The sequence below is a fragment of the Candida metapsilosis genome (assembly GCF_017655625.1).
Source record: "Candida metapsilosis strain BP57 chromosome Unknown scaffold7, whole genome shotgun sequence".
NCBI classification, from domain to species: Eukaryota; Fungi; Ascomycota; class Pichiomycetes; order Serinales; family Debaryomycetaceae; genus Lodderomyces; species Lodderomyces metapsilosis.
This window is the reverse complement of record NW_027138165.1, coordinates 1412825-1436390: the sequence shown is the minus strand read 5'-3', so window position 1 is coordinate 1436390 and position 23566 is coordinate 1412825. Positions and strand designations below refer to the sequence as shown.

At 39.6% G+C, this 23566-nt stretch overlaps 9 protein-coding genes across 9 annotated transcripts; 4 read left to right on the top strand and 5 right to left on the bottom strand. All coding sequences in view use genetic code 12, as the record gives it.

Annotated features, from left to right (window-relative positions):
* Positions 1-253: 253 nt before the first annotated feature.
* Positions 254-1264, top strand: I9W82_005204 (uncharacterized protein; the record flags this gene model as incomplete). The annotated part of the gene is made up of 1 exon (XM_067694356.1): positions 254-1264. The coding sequence occupies one exon, from the start codon at positions 254-256 to the stop codon at positions 1262-1264; it is 1011 nt and encodes a 336-aa protein (XP_067546684.1).
* Positions 1265-1289: 25 nt separating this feature from the next.
* Positions 1290-3212, bottom strand: I9W82_005203 (uncharacterized protein; the record flags this gene model as incomplete). Its single annotated transcript, XM_067694355.1, has 1 exon — positions 1290-3212. One exon carries the CDS (start codon positions 3210-3212, stop codon positions 1290-1292), a length of 1923 nt encoding a protein of 640 aa, XP_067546683.1.
* An 837-nt stretch (positions 3213-4049) lies between these two features.
* I9W82_005202 (uncharacterized protein) lies at positions 4050-5282 on the top strand (the record flags this gene model as incomplete). The annotated part of the gene is made up of 1 exon (XM_067694354.1): positions 4050-5282. One exon carries the CDS (start codon positions 4050-4052, stop codon positions 5280-5282), a length of 1233 nt encoding a protein of 410 aa, XP_067546682.1.
* A 20-nt stretch (positions 5283-5302) lies between these two features.
* On the bottom strand, positions 5303-7333 carry I9W82_005201 (uncharacterized protein; the record flags this gene model as incomplete). The annotated part of the gene is made up of 2 exons (XM_067694353.1): positions 5303-6162; positions 6400-7333. The coding sequence occupies 2 exons, from the start codon at positions 7331-7333 to the stop codon at positions 5303-5305; spliced, it is 1794 nt and encodes a 597-aa protein (XP_067546681.1).
* Positions 7334-7895: 562 nt separating this feature from the next.
* On the top strand, positions 7896-8627 carry I9W82_005200 (uncharacterized protein; the record flags this gene model as incomplete). Its single annotated transcript, XM_067694352.1, has 1 exon — positions 7896-8627. The coding sequence occupies one exon, from the start codon at positions 7896-7898 to the stop codon at positions 8625-8627; it is 732 nt and encodes a 243-aa protein (XP_067546680.1).
* Positions 8628-8644: 17 nt separating this feature from the next.
* On the bottom strand, positions 8645-11686 carry CAT8 (DNA-binding transcription factor; the record flags this gene model as incomplete). The annotated part of the gene is made up of 1 exon (XM_067694349.1): positions 8645-11686. One exon carries the CDS (start codon positions 11684-11686, stop codon positions 8645-8647), a length of 3042 nt encoding a protein of 1013 aa, XP_067546679.1.
* A 246-nt stretch (positions 11687-11932) lies between these two features.
* On the top strand, positions 11933-13009 carry NTG1 (bifunctional N-glycosylase/AP lyase; the record flags this gene model as incomplete). The annotated part of the gene is made up of 1 exon (XM_067694348.1): positions 11933-13009. The coding sequence occupies one exon, from the start codon at positions 11933-11935 to the stop codon at positions 13007-13009; it is 1077 nt and encodes a 358-aa protein (XP_067546678.1).
* Positions 13010-13034: 25 nt separating this feature from the next.
* Positions 13035-17741, bottom strand: I9W82_005197 (BPT1; the record flags this gene model as incomplete). The annotated part of the gene is made up of 1 exon (XM_067694347.1): positions 13035-17741. One exon carries the CDS (start codon positions 17739-17741, stop codon positions 13035-13037), a length of 4707 nt encoding a protein of 1568 aa, XP_067546677.1.
* An 858-nt stretch (positions 17742-18599) lies between these two features.
* I9W82_005196 (uncharacterized protein) lies at positions 18600-23384 on the bottom strand (the record flags this gene model as incomplete). Its single annotated transcript, XM_067694346.1, has 1 exon — positions 18600-23384. The coding sequence occupies one exon, from the start codon at positions 23382-23384 to the stop codon at positions 18600-18602; it is 4785 nt and encodes a 1594-aa protein (XP_067546676.1).
* Between the last annotated feature and the right edge of the window lie 182 nt (positions 23385-23566).

Genomic DNA, 23566 nt, shown 5'->3' with positions numbered 1-23566 from the left:
CAACTACCCAGCCCTCTTCTCTGTTTACGTTGGTGGTGGGTAGATTGTACATCAATTATTGCCTTTTTATTTCTTGTCACAAAGTGAAAATCTCGCGACGTCAAATATGCGACACTACCAAAAATTATTCTTTCATGTGGTAGGCTGCCAAGCTCTAAAACCGGACAAGTTGATGAATCCATACCAGCTGCGTTTCTCTGAGTAGAGAAGTATATACGAGGAGGGTGATTGTTCAATTGTTGCTTGTGCCATCATGAACCCCTCGGATCACGATATGGCCGGCAACCCCGATGCAGATATAACAAGGGAACTGACAATGAGGCCGCCACAGCAACCATTTACGCTCCATGAAACACCCTTTGATTATCAACAAGGGTCATCAGGGGCACCGGTAGAGGCAGCATATACGATACCACCAACCCGGTTCATTGGATCCACAACCTATGGAAGTCAGAACCAACATTTACACCCACAACTACAGAGTCCGACAAATCAAGAAGTAGTACCAGTAAGCAATCAAACAAGAGGCTCTTTAGTATACCCATCAACACAGTTCAATCAATACACTGGTGGCACCACTTTCAATCAGCCACGACGTCCATCTTTGCAATCACCATCTAAATCAAAACGGAAGAGGAAAAACAGACCCGGCAAGAAATTTGGTGCCAAAAAGAGGTCTTGGGTATGGTCCTGGTTCAAACAAGATAGTAAAAATCCTAATATTGCTGTTTGTAATAATTGCATGCGAGCTGTTGTAAGAGTACCGTCTGATAAAGGGTCGCCCAAGAAGTTAGTAGAGCATTTGAGGACTCATGGAGTTACACTGGGGATGAGGCCCAGTCCTGGGAGACACGCAGATACAACTCATCAATATAGGGACACCCAAACTGGACAGCATAGTACAAATCAAGACCATTCAGGAAGTAGTTTCACAAGACAAGAATTTACACGTAACGAAGCTCCTCTTTCTTCAGGACAGCAGCTTCCACCTCAAAGCTACACATTTGATACAAAACTATTTTATCATCACTTGTTAGCGTTCCTAATTGAAAATCAACTACCCATAGATATTATTAGATCAAGAGAATTTCACGAGGTTGTGAATGATTTGCGCTCGGAGGCAGTAGCTGACTTGCAAGAGTTGCTACGGCTTTACGATTCCCTCATTCAAGTGAGCCAGTTTGGACCTGGAACCCGAGCTTTTGCAAGTTTCGAGGATAGTACAAGGATGGCAGTGTTATCCAATGCGCTACAAAGATCTTAATATGCTTAGTAATAGTATATATGCTTTAAATAGATAGTTCCTGCATGTTATCCATCATCCCATCTAAACTTTGCTGATTCTGTCCGTGTAAACCAAAACTACCGACGATAGGTGTTTCACCTCTACCGTACAACACATTAGGAGTTGGCCTGTCTGGCATAGATGACCCACCCGGAGTAGGTGGAGGAGGAGCAGGTGGTGGTGTTGCATTAACAGATTGATCTTGATAATTAGGTGGACTCAATGTTCTCACATCTTCATATGTTGGCGGAACCTCATCATCCCATGCAATACCAAGTCCTGATCTTTCAGTAAAGGGAAGCTTGAACTGCATCCTCAAAACACGCGCAGCTCCAGTTGGAACACCACTCAATTGAGTATTGTTGTTTGGTGCAGAGTTTGACGACGTGGGAGCCAAATTTGGTGACTGATTATTTGGAACTGAATTGGAGGATGCACCTCTTCTAGGATTCACAGAGTCTCTGCTACTTGTGGGATTGAGGTGATTTGAATTTTTACGATCAACGTGGTGAACCAACTCCTCGGCAACAACAACTTCAACGATTAATGTGTGGGTGACAAAGACTCCCAAAGTAGGATCGTCAATATCACACGATATATTAGCGCCATTTTTAAAATCATTACCAGCATGAACTTTGTCGTCAGTACTGACTTTTGTGATGTGATTATTGGAGCCCGTTGACAATCTGTTTACACTTATGTTTGCAACCATTTCAATACGTCCTTTCCCAGAAAAGTCTGACTTCCAACCGGACTTGATTTCACCATAATTTATCGTTCTCGTTTCTTCCATGTATAAATGTTTTTCTGAATCATATGGGCGATTTGATTGCTGTGGTGTAAGCGCACTTCCTGCAGTACTCTCTATAGGCCCAGCATTTGCTGACGCGCCTCCAAAATCTTCAAGAAAGGTTTGATGCACATTTGAAGGCGCCGTTCGCACAGTTTCTTCAATGTCATGAGATCCATCGTCAAGTGGCACACTGTCAGGCAAACCATTCTCTAGCAACACCGGCTCGTTAGATGACTGAGTCGATGGACTGTAAATAAATGCTACATTTGTTTGTACAGTGCTATGGTGCATTCCAGATGGCTTTTCAATCTTTTGTGGCGATTTCTTGTACAGTTTTTCAATTGCGTCAAGTTTTTCAGAGTGTTTGGGACAGACATGGGCCTTGACTTTGATGTTTTCTTCTATCCTCCATACTAGTTTCCTCATTCTCCACCTCCTTTGCAGTGATCCACTCACTAAATTATCCAATTTTAATTCAATAGGGAAAGTGGACTTGGGATAAACAACATTTGGTAATACAGCACTGGCAGTAACTTCTGTAGGAGGAAAAACTCGCAATGAATTTCGGTCTGGTCCTCTCAAAGTCAGCCTTGAGATGTTAATTGGCAAGACAAGTCTCTTATTTTGCAGCGGATCTGCAGCAACAACTTCCGCAATTAAATCATATTTTATAAATGAGTGCGAGTTAACCGATCCCAATTTCGAGGTTGGAGGGAGGGACCCTGGTAATAAATGCGAAAATGGGTAGGCATGATTGCCCGGTGTGAATTTAAAGTGTGAGGTTAAGACATCCCAACGTGCCAATTCTTCTGTCCTGTCGGTACAATCCTTGCAATTAGCTATTGATGATGAGTTTGGTATAACAAATGGCTTTGTATATCTCATGGTCTGTTTCAAGGTAAGCGTGACTCTCTCTAATTCAACTTCACTTGTGGTAATCAATCTTAGTAGCCCGGATATTATGGAGCCAGTTGATTCCGATGGACTGCCATAAAGAATAATCGGTGGCGACTCAAGTGCTATTGACAAAGTGTATGCTAAAGGTGAATGAGAAGAGTCCAGCGACTTGATTGTGCGGCCATTACTTGTTCTTGTAGGGGCTAATGATGACGCAGATGATGTAGCTGAATTCATCGGTGATAAAGCTGACGAGGACCTGTGTGACGACGTGGGAGTTAGTTTTCTCGAATGTGGGCCAGTCAGCAGCAGAGCCAGCAGCTGCAGTAGCCTCCTCTCGGAGCTATTATTGAACACCTTTGATAATAAAGTCATTGGTTTTTGATGGCTGGTAGATAATAAATATATAATTTTTTTTATGAAGCCGATGTTCAGGTGATTTCGGTTGAGAGAGCTTGATAATAAGCACAACTATTCGAGGAGATGTATTCAACGTCTCTAATATAGTGGACGTTAGGATTATACTTTTCTTATAATGTGGAGGGTGGCTAAAGTTAGTGTGTCTCTTGAAATGGAAAGAAGTGGGGTGGAATCAGCTTATTACAATTGCAATTAATCTTTGCGCGCGGAACAATAAATAAACGACAATGACATCCACAGTAAAGAAAATTATAGGATGATATGCATGATTTCACCACGACCACCTATTTACACAATCTAGTACATAAAGGTCTAATTGAGTAATATTCGTCAGTACACAGGCTGGATCATTTAACTACGGTGTTGACAAAATGGTAAATTATCGAAAACTGTGGCTACAAATGATGTAGTTGCAACAAAGCCTGTAATTTCAAATTTGAATTCCTGAAAAAATCCTTCTCTTTGCTCCGAAAAGCAGATGATTTGTAAGGTTATCCGACTGTACTGAACTCGCCTGAGGTATCATTTGTTGGGAAACTTGTAGTCGGTGACCAATGTGAATACGCTACCATCTTATCGATCCAGAAAACTTTGGAGTGTGAAGCGAAAAAGGAACCTCTCTGTAGTACTCATCTCACACACGAAGTCTGATTCATGAGTAAACAATATTTGGTGGTGGATAACGGGACATTCAATGTTAAGGCTGGGTTCAACTCTGACAATGTCTCAGCACCAACAAAAGTATTGAATGCGATAACGAGGACCAGAGATGGGGTGATACACATTGGCAACCAGTACAAGACCCATTCGAAGGATTATTCAGGAATTCAAATTAGACGACCATTCGAGCAAGGGAATCTTACATCTTGGGAGACTGAAAAACCTGTTTGGGACTACACCTTAGATCAAATTCTGAAGGCAGAAATTGACACTTCCAATACCCATTTAACCTTGACAGAAACACCATTTCAATTACCACAATTGTCTTCAAACACCGATCAAATAGTGTTTGAAGAATATGAATTTGGTGAATATTATCGTTGTATTCCAGCATCATTAGTGCCGTTTGGTGTTGATGAGTCGGTCATAAATTCAGATTTCAGTCTAGTCGTTGACTCTGGATTCAATGCCACTTGGATTGTTCCAGTAATCTACAAGAAAGTACACTGGGAGGGGGTACGAAAACTACCAATTGGTGGAAACGTACTCAATGGGTTACTACGGGAAGTGGTTTCTTTTCGACATTATGACATGTCAGACGATCCTGTACTTATAAACACCATTAAAGAGTCCACTTGCTTTCTAGCCGAAAACTTTAACGATGTTTTGAAGAATAAGCAAAATTACAAGTGTGAGTTTGTACTACCCGATTTTAAGACTACTACTACAGGATTTGTCAAAACCAAAGATACCAAAGTCGCACCTGATACTCAATTATTGGCATTGCACGACGAAAGATTTACTGTTCCAGAGTCCTTTTATCATCCTGAGATCATTTTCGACCTCAACGGAGCAACTGCTTCAAGCCTGGTGTTACAAGGTGCGCCAATAAAAAACTTGACTGACCTAGTGGTGTCTAGTATTATGTCATGCCCCGATATTACAAGACCACTACTACTGGCTAATATATGCCTCTCTGGAGGGACAACAAACCTCCCTAATTTCAAAACCCGCTTGAAAACGGAATTGACCAAGGAATTACCTCACATGTGGCACGTGAGGGTGCATGATAACTATCAAGCCGTACCGAAAGACGAATTGGCATGGCACGGTGGTATTAATTTGACCAACAATGACATTCTTGAAAAGATCAGTATATCAAAGAAAGAATATTTTGAGCACGGTAGTAATTGGTGTCAAAAGCAGTTTGGGTTCAAAAATGTTTGAGACTGGATCTAAAATTCTATTTAGTTAATGACTTCTATTAAATGATTATAAGTGAGATATCTACTCAACATCAACCATCCATATCTAAACCATACCATTTGACTGAAATGTCCATACCCCATAGCTGCGTAGCTACATGCAAGCATGTTTAAGTCAGAATATATTTTGATTGAAGTTGAACTGTTCTTTGGCTCGAAAAAGCTGACGGTGATGTTGACTGGCACAAACCTTTGTATGAGACTAGAAATGTAATCAACAAATAACTCAATATTTGTCAATAATGTAAAACTGTACTTTTCACAAAACCCTAAACTCTTTAGCTTGTACAATTTGACATTCTTCTTGATTAAACTGTTGAGGAATAATTTTGCTCCATGATATAATGCAATGTGATTTGGATGATTGGAGACTCCAAACTCATCAAATGTGATTATCACCAGCTTTCCATTACTCTTTACATCAATGGTCTGCTTTAAAGACTCATGGATATCTTTGATTGGCCAGGATTCGTTCATCCCGTCCTTGTAATTTAACACAGAGACATCGTTTTGGTCAATTCCTAGTATACTGGTTGATTTGTACAATTCCTTTACACGGATTGGCCCCATCGATTCATCAACAGCGTCTCCTTTGGAGAAACAGATTAGTTTAATTGTGTTGTTGTATTTTGGCTTGGATAACTCTAATATTGTTGGCGAAAAAAACATGACTTCGTCATCAGGGTGACCAATTACATAGTACACAGTAGCATCTGCAATCGATGATAGCGATTTAGGAAAAGTTATTGAATGTTGTGGGTATTGATCACTCGTGAATCGATTTGTTTTGACTTGGGTATTTATGTGATTTATTAAAACTTGTGGAATCGACGTAGTCAAAACTATCCAGGTTAGAAAAGTTGCTAGTAAAAACCGAACAACGAGTTTCGGTAGTATGAGCAACATTCGTTTAATTGTTAGTTTTTTAGGGGTTATGTAGGGTTGTTATACTGAGAAATGACGAAAATTATTTGCGTTTCTGTTATTTAGAACGCGGTGTTGCTACCGACACAAATTATTGGAGACGTCGTTACAGTGTATATTTATGAGTAACTACTTCTTTCTAGCAAAAGTATAACCGGTATTCCAAACCAAATCAATCTTGGTCTTTTCCAAATCCCACCCTGTCGCGTCAACTAATTCGTTCACAAAATCTTCTTTAATCAACTCGGAATTTCCAGTCTTTTCCTTATAGTTGTGGAATCCGCTGTAAGTTTCAAAGTAAGCCAAGTACTCCAGTAAATTAATTCCCAGTTTCTTCAAGTTCAAATCTCTGCTATCATCAGCACTGGGGTTGCTTGGAGTAGCTTTGTAGGTGTTGATAATAATATCGGTGAATTGGTCCTTCGGTATATGAGAGTTTACCTCTTCACAAAAATGCTTCAAGATACCTCTTCCTGGCTGTTCCCAATGAGGACCAATTAAGTTTGGATCGTAGTAGGCGTATTTCAAATATATCTCATAGGCCTTCTCTAAAATGGCATCTTTATCTCCACTTGATGGACCTGAAAAGTCGACAATCATAGGGTCGATGTAGTAAAAATATGCCAATGTACCACCAGATTTCAATAATTTAGCACTACTTTGAAAAAAACTGTCATAGTCTTGAAACCAATGAATGCATTGAGCAGCAGTTATCAAGTCTATTGAATTTGCCTCAACATTATCATGGTCATTAACAAAACTTTCAGCAGAACCCACTTTGAATGATATCCTTGAATCACTTGGGTCAACGCCCATTTCCTTCAAACGTTGCTGGATTAAAGAATTGGCAGTGTCAATCATCAGTGGTGACAAGTCGAGTCCTATTACATGGCGGACAAAGTTCAATAGTGGATAGGTTGCAACCCCTGTACCACAGCCCAAATCAATTGCTTTGTCCACTGGCAAATCATGCTGTTGGTGTCCCTTTTGAACATATTGACTCAATATCTTGTAGAACGAAGGAGGATAATGGGGACGAAATGAGTTGTAATTTAATGTCTTGAAGCTTGATTTTGAGAAAGTAGCCATTGATATCTTTAGCTTTAGTGATGTGTAGTGAAATAGTTTTCCCGAAAGTGTCGTAACGGAGCAGTATTTATACTTTTGAATTGGGACAACCTTTAAGGGACGGCTCTCTTTTTTGTTTTTTGCGGAGTTTTGATCGAGGGAGACCGTCGAAGTTTAGAACTTTGATGCGGAATTCGGGATCGAATGAAAAAAGTACGTAATGGCACATCTCTTTCAATCTTTTAACAACCTCAATGCTAGTGGACGGATATGACAAAGATGCAATTACTTTTGCTTATTGCGCTTTCGTCTTGTTCAGAGGCCCCTGTAAAGGAAGTGTCCGTGAAACTGAAATAACAGGAAAATTGCTTGCCCTTGGAAGTTTGAGAACATCAAGTTTCGCCAGTACAAATAAGCATTGCCTTAACTAAACACCAAACTTATCGCTGAAGAGACAGGCTGTGGACTATGTTCAATTACATGTTGTAAAAAAGCTTCCCTAGAAAGGGAAAAAAATAATTGTAACGACGCGTAGATCTGAGATTAAGACTTAGATGTAGGTGATGCTCCATAGTTGACAAGTATGCACAATGTCGAGGACGTGATATCGGACTCAGAAGACGAAATTACAACATTTCTAAAGCCAATCAAGTGGAATAGATTTTCAGAAGACCCGACGCACATCACGGAAGAGAGATCTCATGTCATAGAACCAACATTAGCCGCTCACGATCACAATGAAGAAGCCTCAGATTCGGAAGAAGTGTACTTCAACATGACTCAAATGCAGTCGATACATGAAAGTGTCACTGAATTGGAAAAAGAGACTGAGATTCAAAAGAAATCTATAATGTCATTGAGATCATTGCGTTGTGACTCGTTTGAGCCAATGGAGGACTACAAGGTTTCAGAGCCGGTCAAGAAAAGAGGCAAAAAGAGGCAATCTAATGCAACCAAATCGAGAAAGAAGAACCAATCAATGAGTAACCTGGTTCGCGAGATGTTCGAAGCAGATAAAAGCAAGTACTTTATTGCCAAACAGAGTCGTATCGATGAGTATTGTGCAAGATCAAAGAATAACAACATGTCAAGAACTTTGCAAAATCGACGACCAGAGAATTTTGGTGAGAAGCTACTCCTTACTTCCACAGACTGGATTGAAATTTTGCAAAGCCTCAAAATTCGTTTCCCACGAACACGATGTTGCCTTGAAATCCAGGCGCAAGAGAGTAATGAATACACAACACTTTGGGATGAAGCCAGCTCTAATGTAATATTAAACAAAGAAGAAATGAACATTCTATACAATAAATAACGAGTGGACCCCAGGTATCATGAGGAATAGTTGTTGCCATTAAAATTGTTGAATATCTGAGCATTGTCAAAGCTAATATTGCCAGTATTAGGCAATTCCAAATACGGACCAAAACCAAGTGAACCGTCTGTGACAAACTCATTCATATGCATGGGATCGTGCACATTGATGCTAAATGGATCAAATTTCAAAAGCGATTCAAGGTCATCGAGATTGCCGTAAGCATCAATCTCAGGATTTGCTTGCAAGTTCGTGGAGATTTCAACATTGGGGTTCACTTTCTGATACGCTAGCTCAGTATTTTGCTGTTGCTTCATATTTGAAATGAATGAGTTGCATGGCTTACTATTGGCAAATTTAGGCTCTCTCTCAACTGCTGTTTTTTGAATGGGGATGGTGGATGTCTTCTTCTTCAAGTTGTCTGAAAACTTATTCAAATTGATTCCAAGGATGCTCATAACTGACAACTCCACTAATTTCACAGAATTCCTATTCAAGCTATCGGGTGTTTCATATTTGGCATCTTTAGCTATTGCAGAAACCGAATCAAGCAAGAGTTGTTTCAGGTTATTAAATAACGGACCTCCTTTGATATAATCTAAAGTTCCCTTTGCTACCAACAAAGTAAGCAATGATTGTTCTCTCGCAATATTGACTGGAATAGGTAACACTGACGAATTAGAAGAAGTGGCTGATGATCGCACAATTTGCAAAATCTGGCTCGACGATTGTTGCACCAAACTCATTGTAGAAACTATAGTGGTTGTATCACTTTCGCCTTTACTCATTTGCTCCTTTTGCGATAATCCAACGTTGTGATGCTTTCCGTATTTCGATATAATTGGCAAGTATATCAAAATCTTTGCGTGGTAATACAAGTAAATTAATGTCAACTGCTGAGTATTACAGTTCTCCCAAATACTACCTTGATAGTACTTTGTATCTGTTGTCGACAAGGATAACCCACTTACATCAACATCAAACTTCAATTCAGCTGGCAACTCCCGACGCCAACAATCCAACATTCTATCCTTGTGTAATGCTTTTCTATAAGCGTCTTCACCATTGTCAAACCTAGAATAAATTGAATCCAAAATGCTAGCCAAAACTTTACAAAACAACATGACGCTCAAAGCCATTTTGGAGACTTTCCCCACAATGGTCAACTCTGTATTGTTAACGATTAAAATGTTTACGTTATCATCTTCTTCACTGTTGTCCAGATCACCTTCTTCATTTCCCTTACCAGAGAAAGGCATCGCACATTCAATCTCATAGTCCTTCATCAACCTCGGCACCCCCAAGTTTAGCGAGCAATACGTGTCAAGACAATAAATGCACCAAAACAAGATACGCCTTTCACCTTGCATGAAATTTTGTGAATTCAAATTATCTTTTCCGTTAACGTCTAATCCCAATATGGCCGCAGGACATCTGTGAAGCCTTAGTTGTTGAGCCATGCTAATGACTCGACCTCTTAAGTCGTAACAGGTCGATATGTCTCCAATGGCTAGACAGTACTGAAGTGCCAAGGACAAAACTTGCAAGGACTGAATAGAACAATGCTTGGTAATTAAACAATTTGGTTTTATGAATTCATGAATCAACATATCATAATGCTTCATTAAGAAAATGTAGTTTTGAGCATTCTCCAGTTTGAGGTAGACATTTTTGCTTGAAAGAAGTCCCATACTCAACAACAATACCATCAATGCAGCAACTTTTTCAATCAGTTCGGGAAATAATCCATCATCTTCAGGAGCTGATCCCATTTCCATAATTTGCATGACTCTCATATAACTTTTCAAAAAAGCGGCTTTGTCTAAAATCGGCATCACATTTCCCCATTGCTGAAAATATACAGTCATTAATTGGTCAATATCCAATCTTGAACTTGGGAAGTGAACAACATCTCTCAAAAAGACAACCACGTCATCAGAGCCGAGCTTAATCACATCTTCACGGTCCATCAAAAGAGCAGATAATCTGTCAGGAATTTCTTGCCCAAATGGCGTTCTATGTGTTGTGCGATCCTTCAATGTTGCCAACGCATTAGCAGCCAAGATGGCAGGTTTGGAATCATATCCATACGCTTGGCAAATTCTAGCCAAAAGCGCTGGTACACAAAGTGTTTCTTCTGTGCTTCGTGGTAAAGAAGTTGCTACCAATGAAGTCAACATTCTTTGTTTGCTTGTTTCACTATGCTGCTCTTGCTGTTGTTCATATAATCTTTTTCTGTGCATTTGGGCAATTGCAGTTGCTGCGGCAAAAGCTCCAGGTGCAGGAGTCGAGTCACGGTTCGTAGAATTGGAAGCAAAATGATGTCTTTCGCGCGGTACCGGCGCATTTGGAACATCATCCAAGCTTAGCAAGCTGTTTGTATCAAAATCCTCTTTATCATCGCTGAGTTTAGCGGAACTTGCGACAGATATTGGTGGCGCTTCATATAGCGACCCTGCAACTGACACTGGCCGTTCATGAACCGCGTGAGAGTGGTCACAACCACAAGAGCAACCATTAGCATCATGCATGTGAAGATGCATTTGATTCTGAGCGTCGAGCAAAGTTAGGTTTGAAGTTGTAATTTCATGATCATGTTTTGAATCTGTACCTGTGTTGTGCTCAGTTAAAATGGTGTTACTCTTTGTACCTCCCAACAACTCGAGCTGTTCATCCCGCATATCCAAAATGCCAACCAACTTTTTAACCTCAGCTTCAAGATGTCTCACTCTTTCCTCCAAAGTTTCGGTGTAACCCTTTGGGAAGGCTTTTCGGCTTAGTTTATCTGAAACGATACACTTTAATCCCACAGCCGAGCAAGTGGAGCATGGGTCCCCACCATCACATTTTGTCTTTTTCGCCCTACACCTATCACATGCTTGCGCCACACGATTAGATCGAGATCCCGGAGCCCTAATAGTTTTCAAATTAGTTCGGGCCCCTTTCTTTGACGATTTCTGTTTCTTCTCGGGTAGTTGGTCATCTTGAACAAGATGGTCGGAATATGGTCCTATTGTATGTGAGTGCTGGGGTTCCTGCTTCACAGTTTGTATCGACATGATTTAGGGTCAAGAAGAGGTGGCTTCTGGAAACAAAGTTGGTTGTTTCGAATATGCATATATGAGGTGACCCCAGGTTTTATAATTATGACTAACTTTTGGAAAAAAAAATTCTTTCTCCGCCTGTTTCGGCGAAAAATCAGAAGACGGAAAAAAAAGGGTACCGCGATAAACTGAAGTTCCCTTCGCGCGATCTCAGAAGTGAAAGAGTGGAAGTGTGAGAGAATACACGGCTTGTTTGCAAATATGCCTAGTAAGAGGGTGATCTCTTCCAGCTTTGAGACCTTGACAAAGAAGGCAAAGGTTCTAAGTGTTCCAAGTGGTAAAACTGTTGGAAAGAAAGCCGGACATACGGATTCGCGAGTGGAAATAAAAACGGAAAAGACACCAGCAAGCCATAATGCTGATATCACATTTGAGAAATCTGTCGATGATCCGCGGGTGAAGATCGAACTCGAATCTGAGCTCCAGCCAAATGTATTTTCCAAAGTTGATCCAGACGATTTTAACAAGGGTCCCCCTTCATGGGCTCAAATCTATAACACGGTTGTTCAAATGAGGTCTAAATTCTTGGCACCAGTCGATGGTCAAGGTTGCGAGAGTATGCCAAATACAATAACACCTGGCTTGAAAGTGTCTAATCCAAAGAAGTATCGCTTTCAATTATTAATTTCACTAATGTTGAGTTCACAAACTAAAGACGAAGTAAATTACGAAGCGATGGTGAATCTCAACAAAGGACTCGAAAAGAAGCACGCCGGTGGCTTCTGCCTTGAAGCCATGTCCGAGTTGTCTGAAATTGAAATTGATTCGTACATTTGCAAAGTTGGATTTCATAACCGAAAAGCTCAATACATAGCAAAGACGTGTCAGATGTTGAAATCTGAATTCAATGGAGATATACCGAACCGCATTGAGGACATTGTTAGGCTACCGGGCGTAGGACCAAAAATGGGCTACCTATTGCTACAAGCAGGCTGGAATATTAATAGTGGAATAGGAGTCGACGTGCATCTACATCGGCTAGCATTGTTATGGCATTGGGTTTCACCAAAAGCAACAACGCCCGAGAAATGCCGCGTCGAGTTAGAAAGCTGGCTTCCGGAAAAGTACTGGCGTGATATCAATCCATTAATTGTTGGATTTGGTCAAGTCGTTTGTGTACCACGGGCTGGTAATTGTGACATTTGTACAGTTGGACGAAATGGTCTCTGCCCAGGAGCCAACAAAAGGTTATTGAAAGGACCAGTTAGTGAAGAGCGGAAAGTCAAACTAATGAAACAGAGAGCAGATTTGACAACACTAATAAATGATTATTTATAAATAAACGTACAATTTAAACAAAAAACTAATCTATGTACCCACCTTCTTTAGAAAGGGAGTAGAATATACTATTCTGATTCTTGAGCAAATTCTCTGGGGTGTCGAATTCAGCGACTTTTCCTTGATCCAAAACTAAGATCTTATCACTGTCCATGATGGTGTCAATTCTATGCGCAATCGTAATGATTGTCTTGTCCTTAAACTGTTCTCTAATGGTCTCTTGGATGATCTTGTCAGTTTGGAAGTCGACAGCAGCTGTGGCTTCATCCAATACCAAAATCTTGCTTGTTTCATTCAACAAGGCCCTAGCCAAGCACAAGAGTTGCTTTTGACCAGCTGACAAGTTGGAACCACCTTCCTCAATATCTGCATCCAATCCATACTTCTTTGGCAACTCATCGGGATTGTTACTTGCTTCCTTCTCAGCCTCTGTTGGACCTGATTCCATTTTCTCGACATGTTCTTTCAAATGTGCCAACTCCAAAGCTTTCCACAACTTTTCGTCAGTATACTCTCCAAATGGGTCCAAGTTTTCCCTTACCGATGCCCTAAACGTATGAGCCTCTTGTGGAATGATTGTCAAATGATGTCTAAGGTCATACAATCCAATCTCGCTAATATTTATACCATCAATCTCAATCTTTCCTCCGGTAGCTTCAATGATTCTAAACAACGCTAAAGTCAAAGACGATTTACCTGCACCTGTTCTTCCCACGATACCGACTTTCTCTCTCGATGCAATCGTCAATTCAATCTCACGTAATACTGGGTCCAAATGAGCTCTGTATGCAGTGCTATACTTTTTGAAATTTACCACACCATGAGCTGGCCATGATTTTTCCGGTCTCTTTCCTTCAACAATCATTGGAGCTTCAGAAGGCAAATCACAGTATTCGATAATTCTCTCTATAGCAACTCCACCAGATTGCATATCAGCCCAATACCTAACCACTGAGTTCAAAATGTATGTGATAGTCAATGAATAAGTCATAACAAAACCCAAAATACTTGGCAATATTGGATGCTTACCACCTAATGTTATGACTGCCAACAACGCAGTGCAAAACATGATACTAGAAGAGATGGATTGCAATCTCATCGACAACCATCTGTTACAATTTTGAATGACAATTCCAATCAAGGCTTTGTCATCAATAAACTTTTTGCTCTTGTGAACAAACCTGTCACGCTGAAGGAATGCTTTGATAGTCTCAACCCCGTTAATAGATTCTTGTATAGTAGCCAAAACAGGGGACTTTGCAACAGATTCCAATCTCTTCAACTCCCTTGCCGTTGGAATGAACCTAACTCTGAAATAGTTGTAAACAAACAACAAACCAGCAATAACAATAAACATTCCTGGAAGGGAATAGAAAATCACACCAAATGTAACCAATCCGTTAAGCACTGTAGTGATAAACCCAATCAACATCCATGGCAAATGCATATCAATCTTACCAATATCTTCAGTAAATCTGTTCAAAATACGACCAATTGGAGTTGAATCGAAAAAGGACATTGGTGAATGTAATACTGAATTTGCCATCTTGTTGTGGAAAAAGGCTGCCCCTTTGACAATACAATATCCCCAAATGACTAAGGCCGTCAAGTATGTCAACAATCCAGAAAGCACACCAAACGCTGCGTAAAGACCCAAAAAGAATGTTGGGTTGACGGTTTTATTTTCTTCCTTGTTTAATCCCGACCAGTAGCTCAATAAATACTTCTCACCAACAGTGATCAACAATGTGAGCAAAGTACCAACAACATAAACTGAAAAGTACTTGTAATCACACGCAACAATGTATTGCTTGAACACATTCCAAGGGACAGTACCTTTTCTTGTTTCTTCTTCAGTATGACCGGTTCTCCTCACGACCCCATCTTGTTCCTCTTCATCCTTGGCATAGGAGTGGTTGAGAGACACTAATGAAGCACGACGTAAAATTGCTTGTTGGACAACGCCTCTGTTCTCCTCTCCAATATAATCAACAATTTCATCAACCAAGTCATCTGTCTGAAGTGATTGTTTGGGGTCCACGGGTGTGGTGGTATCTTCTTCTTCTTGTTCGGGTACAGATGGCTCTGACTCCTCGGCACTTTCCTCTCCTTTATCTTCCTTCTTTCTTCCATATTCTTTGATCAAGGATGCCAATTCACCTTTGCTTTTCATTACAGTGTTGTAGTTACCATGCTCAACAATGGCACCACCAGCCAAAAGATAAATATCATTGGTTTCGTGCAAAACAGGAACTGAATTTGTAGCCAAAATCTTTGTACGATCGCCAATAATACCAGTGTCTGACAAGACTTGTTTGATCAACGCTTTACCAACATGTGCATCGACGGCGGACAAGACATCATCTAGGAGGTAAATATCTGCTCTAGCATATACTGCTCTTGCCAAAGAAATACGTGCCTTTTGACCACCACTTAAAGAAATACCCTTTTCTCCCACCACAGTTTGATCTCCGTCCGGTAAGTTCTTGAAATCTGAAACTAACTCACACGCAACTATGGTCTTTCTGTAAAATTCAGAATCGTATCTGTGACCAAACAAAATGTTTTCCTTGACTGTACCATTCAAAATCCATGGATTTTGAGGGCAATACGCAATGGATCCAAAAGTCTCAACACTGGGTGAAGATGCATCACTGGCATCGGAATACTTTGGAATTTGAATTGGGATGTCACCCAAAATAGCCTTGATCAACGATGACTTTCCACTACCAACTTTTCCAACAATACATGTGAGTTTACTCTTTTTAGCAACAAAATTGATATTCTTCAATGCAATATTTGCCGCTGGGGTTTCCTGAACCTCGCTCTCTTCATCTCTATAGTCCTGAGATCCCTCTGCATTCGCATTCCAAACAAAAGTGGCATTTTTCACAATTACAGAGTCTTGAGGGTTAGCTCTTGCGTCCAAGTCTCTCTTTACGTGCCCTTGCTGATCATCTGCCAACTCATCCAAACAAAGCAATTCACCAATACGCGACAATGATGTTGAGACTTCAATGACATCCACAATAAAATTTGGAATCAACAACATAGGTTCCGATAACAAGTCAAACAATGCTAATGCTGGGAAGACAATATCAGGAGTCAATGGAACCTTGTAGAAGTAGGAGTACGCGGCATAAGTAGCACAACTCACAAAGAAAGGAATACATGACCACAAGAATTGAGCCAAAGCACTAACAACACCAATCTTTTTGATGTTTTTCAACTCTCTTTCATTTCTGACATGACCTAATCTCTTCAACATTGGCTTTTCCCATGAATAAAACTTGATGCTCTTTGCTGAGTTTAAAATTTCTGTCACCAAACTAGTTCTATCATCCTTGTCTTTCATTAATTGAATATAATTTTTTGACATCGAAGCATTGATGTAGGTGGCGACTGGTGTAACAATCGTAGCTGTTAAAACACCAGCCCAGGTAGCATGACGAAACAATTGATACAATGAGAACAAACAAACAATCAATTTCAAGGGCGCGGAAATAAAATCACCAAGACTCCAACAAAACCAAAAAATAATGTCAATATCCATAGTAATGTGATTGATAATGTCTCCCGTAGGCTTGTTCTTACGCGATTGTGGCGATAAACGTAATGCTTTTTCGTAAATGATTGTAGTCAATGACGATTGAATACCACATCCAATATTGAATTGCAAATTGAATGCTTGGTTGAATGTGATAAAGTTTGCACATGAAATTGCAAACATCAAAGACGACCAGAAATAGCCAATAATGATGGGTGGTTTCTCGTGATTGTAAAAATACGCTGTGAAAAATTGAATAAATTTCCTCAAAACAAATGGCTGGGCAAATACCAAACCAGTTTGGATAATCATTAATGCAAAGTTCTTGTAAAATTCGGAAGCAAAAGCGGCGAATATAGCAGTAAACAAATTTGGTTTGTTTTCGGCTTTCTTTCTTCTGATTATTGCCCATAACTTTGTAAATGGTCCTGGCTTTCTTTTCGCTTTGTCCTTCTCAACTTCCCAATGCTTTATAACTCTGGGCTTTGTTTCGTCACAAGAAAGTTCTCCTAAAATCTTTGGCAAGTCTTCGAATTGTACGTCATCATTCTTGTAGATCTTGTCAATTAATGGCTGGAGGTAGTAGAAGGTAATGTAGGAGAACAAGTTCACTTTATCCATGAATGGGAGATCAGAATCTTCAAATCCTGGTTTGTAGTATCCAACCTCTAGTATGAATATGGACAAGCTGTTGACAACTAATAGAGCCTCCAACAGATACAGTGGTCCACTAAGGCCAAAGATTTTGTGCTTGGAAAATGAGTCTTGAATAAGTGCTGCAAATAAATATGCAGTGTTAACAATCCAGAACAAAAGCGACTCTGCAACTGGGATTGGCGAGACTCGAAATTCCACAATGGCAACGCCAAAAGAGAGTACTGTAGCGACAATCGACACAATAAGGACGGGCAACCCAGTCATGGCCCAAATCAGCACCAAAAGTGCAGCCTGAACTAATATTGAAGCAATTTTAAAGTTTTGAATCGTAGGAGTGGATGTGTGTATAAAGGTTTGTTTTCTCAGTCTTAAAAGCAATGACAATAGCCGGTATGCTAAAAGAAGTCCGAAAAACAAAGATATGGCAATTCCGACATAGTAAACAAATTCAGGGTTCAATGAATTATGCCATTTGGAATATAATGGTCGTGGAATGGTGAATTTGTAGGAGTTAGATTGCAAATACATGGTTGGCTCTTGGTTAAAATTGATAAAGTTAAATGTGTGAAGTAATGACGACGGGCTGAATAGAGAAATCTCAGGCAGGGAGTACCCCAAAATCAGTTCATTATGTGCACTCATCAAGGTGATACTTTTAGAAAGAATAGTTGTATTGAAAGGATTTGAGGAAAATTGATGAGATTTTATTTGTAGAAGAAGATAAACGAAAAAGCTTTCATTTTGTGTAAATTTCATCTCCTGTGGTCTATTTCACTGTTTACATCAATGAGTAATAATCTACGGGGAAAAAAAGGTAAACATAAACAACCAAGGGCTGTGAGGTAGGAATAGAGTGAAATTTTTTCCCTCCATATGAGCTGAATTGAGCAACACATACGAGTAGAGTGTATTATCACCATCAGCGAATCAGATTTTCATGAAAAGACCGATACCATCGGCAGACCTATGGGATTAAACATATTAGTAGCTTAGAATAAAGGGTTCCAAATACTGTATTACATTCATATCCTCTGCTACAAAGCTCTTTGATTGGTTCGAAGTGTACCTCCCCTTCATTCAGTGTATTAATTCAAATAATGAAAACTGATGCCACACCTTTGTACGGATAAAAATGGAATTTTTTGTGTTTTTTAATTTAAATTAAAATTACTATACAAAAACACATTTCTCTTCTGACTCAAAAGTCAATCAAGAGTAATGTTATACAAAACACACAAAACAGTATTTACTTCCGAATTGGTACAGCTCTATGTCCGATAGACAAATAGAACGTATCTTCTCTTTACAGCCGCATCTGTTTACCTTTAAACCAATGACTCACATTATTCTACAAAAGTAATACTACTTAAATTTCTATGTGGTTTCTCAAATATATCCGCCTTGCCTTGAAAGTGAATAGAATATACTATTTTCATCTTTCAATAACGTTTGCGGAGCATCAAATTCAGCAACTTTCCCTTGATCCAAAACTAAGATCTTATCACTGTCCATGATAGTATCTATCCTATGAGCAATCGTAATAATTGTCTTGTCTTTAAATTGCTCTCTAATAGTCTCTTGAATGATCTTGTCAGTTTGGAAGTCGACAGCAGCAGTGGCTTCATCCAACACCAAAATCTTGCTTGTTTCATTCAACAAAGCTCTAGCCAAACACAAGAGTTGTTTTTGACCAGCGGACAAATTCGAACCACCGTTTTCAATTTGAGCATCTAACCCACGCTTTTTTGGCAACTCGTCAGGATTCTTACTCTTTTGTTTTTCCTCTTCAGTTGGATCCGTCTCCATTTTCTCAACATGTTCTTTTAAATGCGCCAATTCCAAAACTTTCCATAATCTTTCATCAGTGTACTCTTCAAATGGATCCAAGTTTTCTCTCACAGAAGCTTTAAATGTATGCGCGTCTTGTGGAATAATTGTTAAATGATGTCTAAGGTCATACAATCCAATCTCACTAATGTTGATACCATCAATTTCAATGTTCCCTCCAGTAGCTTCAATGATTCTAAACAATGCTAAAGTCAAAGACGATTTACCTGCTCCGGTTCTACCCACAACTCCTACTTTTTGTCTCGACTCGATTGTAAACTCAATATCTTTCAAGACTGGGTCCAAGTTCTCTCTGTACCTGGTACTATAGTTGTTGAATTTCACAACACCATGTGCTGGCCAAGAATCCTCTGGTCGCTTGTCCTCAATAATCAAAGGTGCTTCTGAAGGCAAGTCGCAGTACTCAATAATACGTTCCAATGCAACACCACTGACCTGAACTGAACTCCATGAATTGATCAAACTAGTCAATATAGAAGGGACAGTAATAACATATGTCAAAACGAAACCTACCATGGCTGGAACCAAGGGATGTGATCCTGTCAAGGAATACACAGACAAAACGGATGCTGCTAACAAGATCACAGCCGAGATGGATTGCAATCTCATTGACAACCATCTCATGACGTCAACATTCACAATATTGACCAACGTCCTCTGGTCAATGAATTTCTTACATTTGTGTATGAACCTTTCCTTTTGGTGGAATGCGGTGATGGTTTCAACACCATTTAACGATTCTTGAATTACCGATAAAACTGGCGAGTTGACAACAGATTGTAAGCGTTTCAATTCCCTCGATGTTGGAATGTATCTTGCTCTGTAGTAGTTGTAAATCACAGCCAAAACTAGGATAACCACAAGCATGCTAGGTAATGACGCAACCACAACGGTGAGTGTGATTATTGCTTTAAGGATCAATTGAAGAAAACTAATCAACGTAAATGGCAATGTCATATCTAAGTTAGAAACATCCTGAGTGAACCTGTTCAATACTCTACCCACTGGTGTCGTGTCAAAAAATGACATTGGCGAACGTAATATCGACTTTGCCATGGTATCGTGGAAATATCCTGCAGCACGGATGATGCAGAATGACCAGAATATAAAATAACGGAAATAAGTTAATGCACCACCTAAAGCACCAACAGCAAAATATAATCCTAAAAAGAAAACTGGCCTAACGGTAGAGTCATGCTCTTTGTTGATGTTTGACCAATCCTTTAAAATATAGGTTTCAACAACATTGAGTAGCATGACACCGACACTCAGTATCAAAAATACGGAAAAGTAACCAACATTACTCTCTTTGACGTAACGGAGAAAAGTTTTAAGCGGAACTGTTCCTTTTTGTTTTCCCTCTTCTTCTATATCTGTTTTGCGACCGGAGGAGTTTCCTGGAATATCGTTGTCTTCACCTTCAACCTCATCATCGGCATACACATGATCAAAGGATACAATACTTGCACGACGTAAGTCATTATGAACGAGCTCGTCCTCAATAGTTTCTCGAACATTGTGCTTAATTTCAGCATCTTCGAGCTCTTTCAAGTCATTTCCTTGTTGCTCTGACTCAGGTGTAACCTCTCTCGTATCATCAGAACCTTGCCTACCAAATTCATTGATCAAACTTGCTAAATCACCTTTTCTTGCCATCACGTCTTCATACTTACCATGCTCGATGACCGATCCCTTCGACAAGAGGTAGATATCATCAGCATCGTGCAAAACAGGCACAGAATTTGTTGCTAAAATCTTGGTTCGATTCCCAATGATTCCGTCACTAGCGAGCACCTGCTTAATCAATGCTTTACCGACGTGTGCATCAACTGCAGCCAAAACATCATCCAAGAGATAGATATCTGCTCTTGCATACACCGCTCTTGCTAAAGAAATACGTGCCTTTTGTCCACCACTTAACGAAATACCCTTTTCACCAACATTAGTTTTATCACCATCAGGTAATGTTTTAAAATCGGAAACCAATTCACATGCAATTATGGTTTTTCTGTAAAACTCAGAGTCGTACTTATGTCCAAACAAGATATTCTCTTTCACAGTACCATTCAAAATCCAAGGTGATTGTGGGCAATATGCAATAGATCCATATGCTTCAACATTTGATTGTGAAGCACCCTCGTTGTCCAGGAAATCGCCTCCTCTGATTGGAATATCACCGAGAATTGCATTTAATAAAGTGGACTTTCCACTTCCGACTTTCCCAACAACACAAGTCAACTTTCCCTTCTTTGCTAAGAAATTGATATCTTTCAAGGCCACATTAGTTGAACTTTCACCTTCAACTTCATCCTCTTCGTCTTTATATGATTGGTCTGTCTCATTAAGGTTCCAAACAAAATTGGTATTTTGGATTTTCACTGAATACTCACCCTTGGGGAGAAGCTCTCTTTTAATTTTCCCATCTTGATCTGGACTAATCTCTTCCAACGTCAACAACTCAGTCAATCTGCCCAAAGAAACTTTTGTTTCCACAACACTGACAACTAAATTAGGAATGATCATCATTGGCTCCATTAACAAATCAAACAAACTCAACGCTGGAAACACAATCTCTGGAGTTAATGGGATCTTGTACAACCATGAAAAAGCGGCAAAACAAGCACAACTAATGATAAATGGAACACACGTCCACAAAAACTGAGCAAGAGCGATGATGATACCAATCAGTTTAAGATTTTGCAACTCCTTGTTGTTTCTGACATGACTCAACCTTTCCAACATTGGCTTTTCCCATGAGTAGAGTTTGATACTCTTGGCCAGGTTAATAATTTCTGTAATCAATGTGGTTCTCTCATCCTTATCCTTCATCATTTGTTTATAACTCGTAATCACAGTTGCGTTGACTAAAGTAACCAAAGGGACCGATAACAAAGCCGCTCCCAAACCAAAGAACGATGCAGTTTTGAAGAATTTGTATAATGCCACAAGGCATACAATCAACTTGATAGGTGCCGCCGAATAGTCACCCAACATCAAAAACAATCCATTTATTTGACCAACATCAACTGAAATATTATTGATAATATCACCAGTGGGCTTCTTCAGTCTGGACGCAGGTGAGAAGTTCAATGCCTTTTGGTATACCAAACTTGTGAGCGAGCTTCTAATACTAATTGCCAATTTATTTTGCAAAATGCTCATTTGATTGTAAGTGATAAAATTTCCCACAGAAACTAGGAACATGACCCCAGCCCAATAATATCCAATAATGATAGGTGGTTTATCCTCTTCCGCAGTGTAAAGATAGGTATCAAAGAACCCAAGAAATTTCATCAAAACAAATGGTTGAGAAAACTGCAATATGGTTTCAGTAAAAGCTAGCAAGAGGTTGCCTAGCAAGTAGCCATAGTATGCTTTGAACACTGCACCGAATAGAACAGGGGTATTTTCATACTTTTGTCTTCTAATTGACGACCATATTTTGCTAAGAAAATGAGATTTGAGTGATTTCTCATAATTCCAATAATGCCTCAACTTGGGAGTAACTTCGTCACATCTAAGATTGTCTGCAACTTCAGGGAGCTCAGAAATCTTGATGTCATCAGTTTGATACACCTTATCAATAACTGGTTGTATGAAACTGAATGAAAGCAGTGAAAAAACCGACGCTTTACTATCGTGGTTCTCCACTTTAAATCCAGGTGTATAGAACCCAACCTCAAGTATCAACACCAAAACCGATGTTGCAAATATAGCAATTTCCAAACCATAACTCAAAGAATCAGTCAGAAGTATGTGATGCTTCGAAACTGAATCCTGTATAACAACTATCGCTAAGAACAATATCTTCACAAGCCAGTAAAAAAGTAGCGAGGCAGCTGCCACGGTCGATTTTTGGTATTCAACGACATGTAAAAGAGCAGCTAAAACTGTTGCCGCCGTGTCGTAAGTGATGTAGTCATTGCCAACTATGAAATAAAGAGCAAACAAGGAGACGATCTGAATAGTAATTGCCAATACGCGAAGAATTTGTGACCAACTGGTTCCAACTGATTCCCTACTTCTGAAAGACCTTGATTTTAAATACTGTATGGTTTGGAACACGATTAAAATTGCAAAAATGACAGATATACTCTTTCCGATGAGATTCAAAAATGAAGGGTTCAACGCATTGCCGTGTGTTGAGTGCAATGGTGGCGGTAAACGAAAGCCAGTACCAACAATTTTATTGATGTAAATTGATTCTGCAAAAAAAGAATCTCTAAAGTTGTGCAACACTGCATACGGGGAAAGAAGTGATAATTCGAAACTGGAGATTCGAATCTCAGGAATAGTGCTAGAATTACCTGAAAGCAAACTCATCCTTGGTTTTTCCTTTGTAATAGATTTGCAAGTATGATTATCCCCCTTTGGTGATTTGTGTGTAGAGATTAGTCCTTTTATATGAGATCTGAGATTGGAATTTTATTTCTAGATTTTTTCCTTTTGTGATGCCGCTTGCGGAAACGGGACACACAACTTTCGTACAAGTAATTTTGACATAC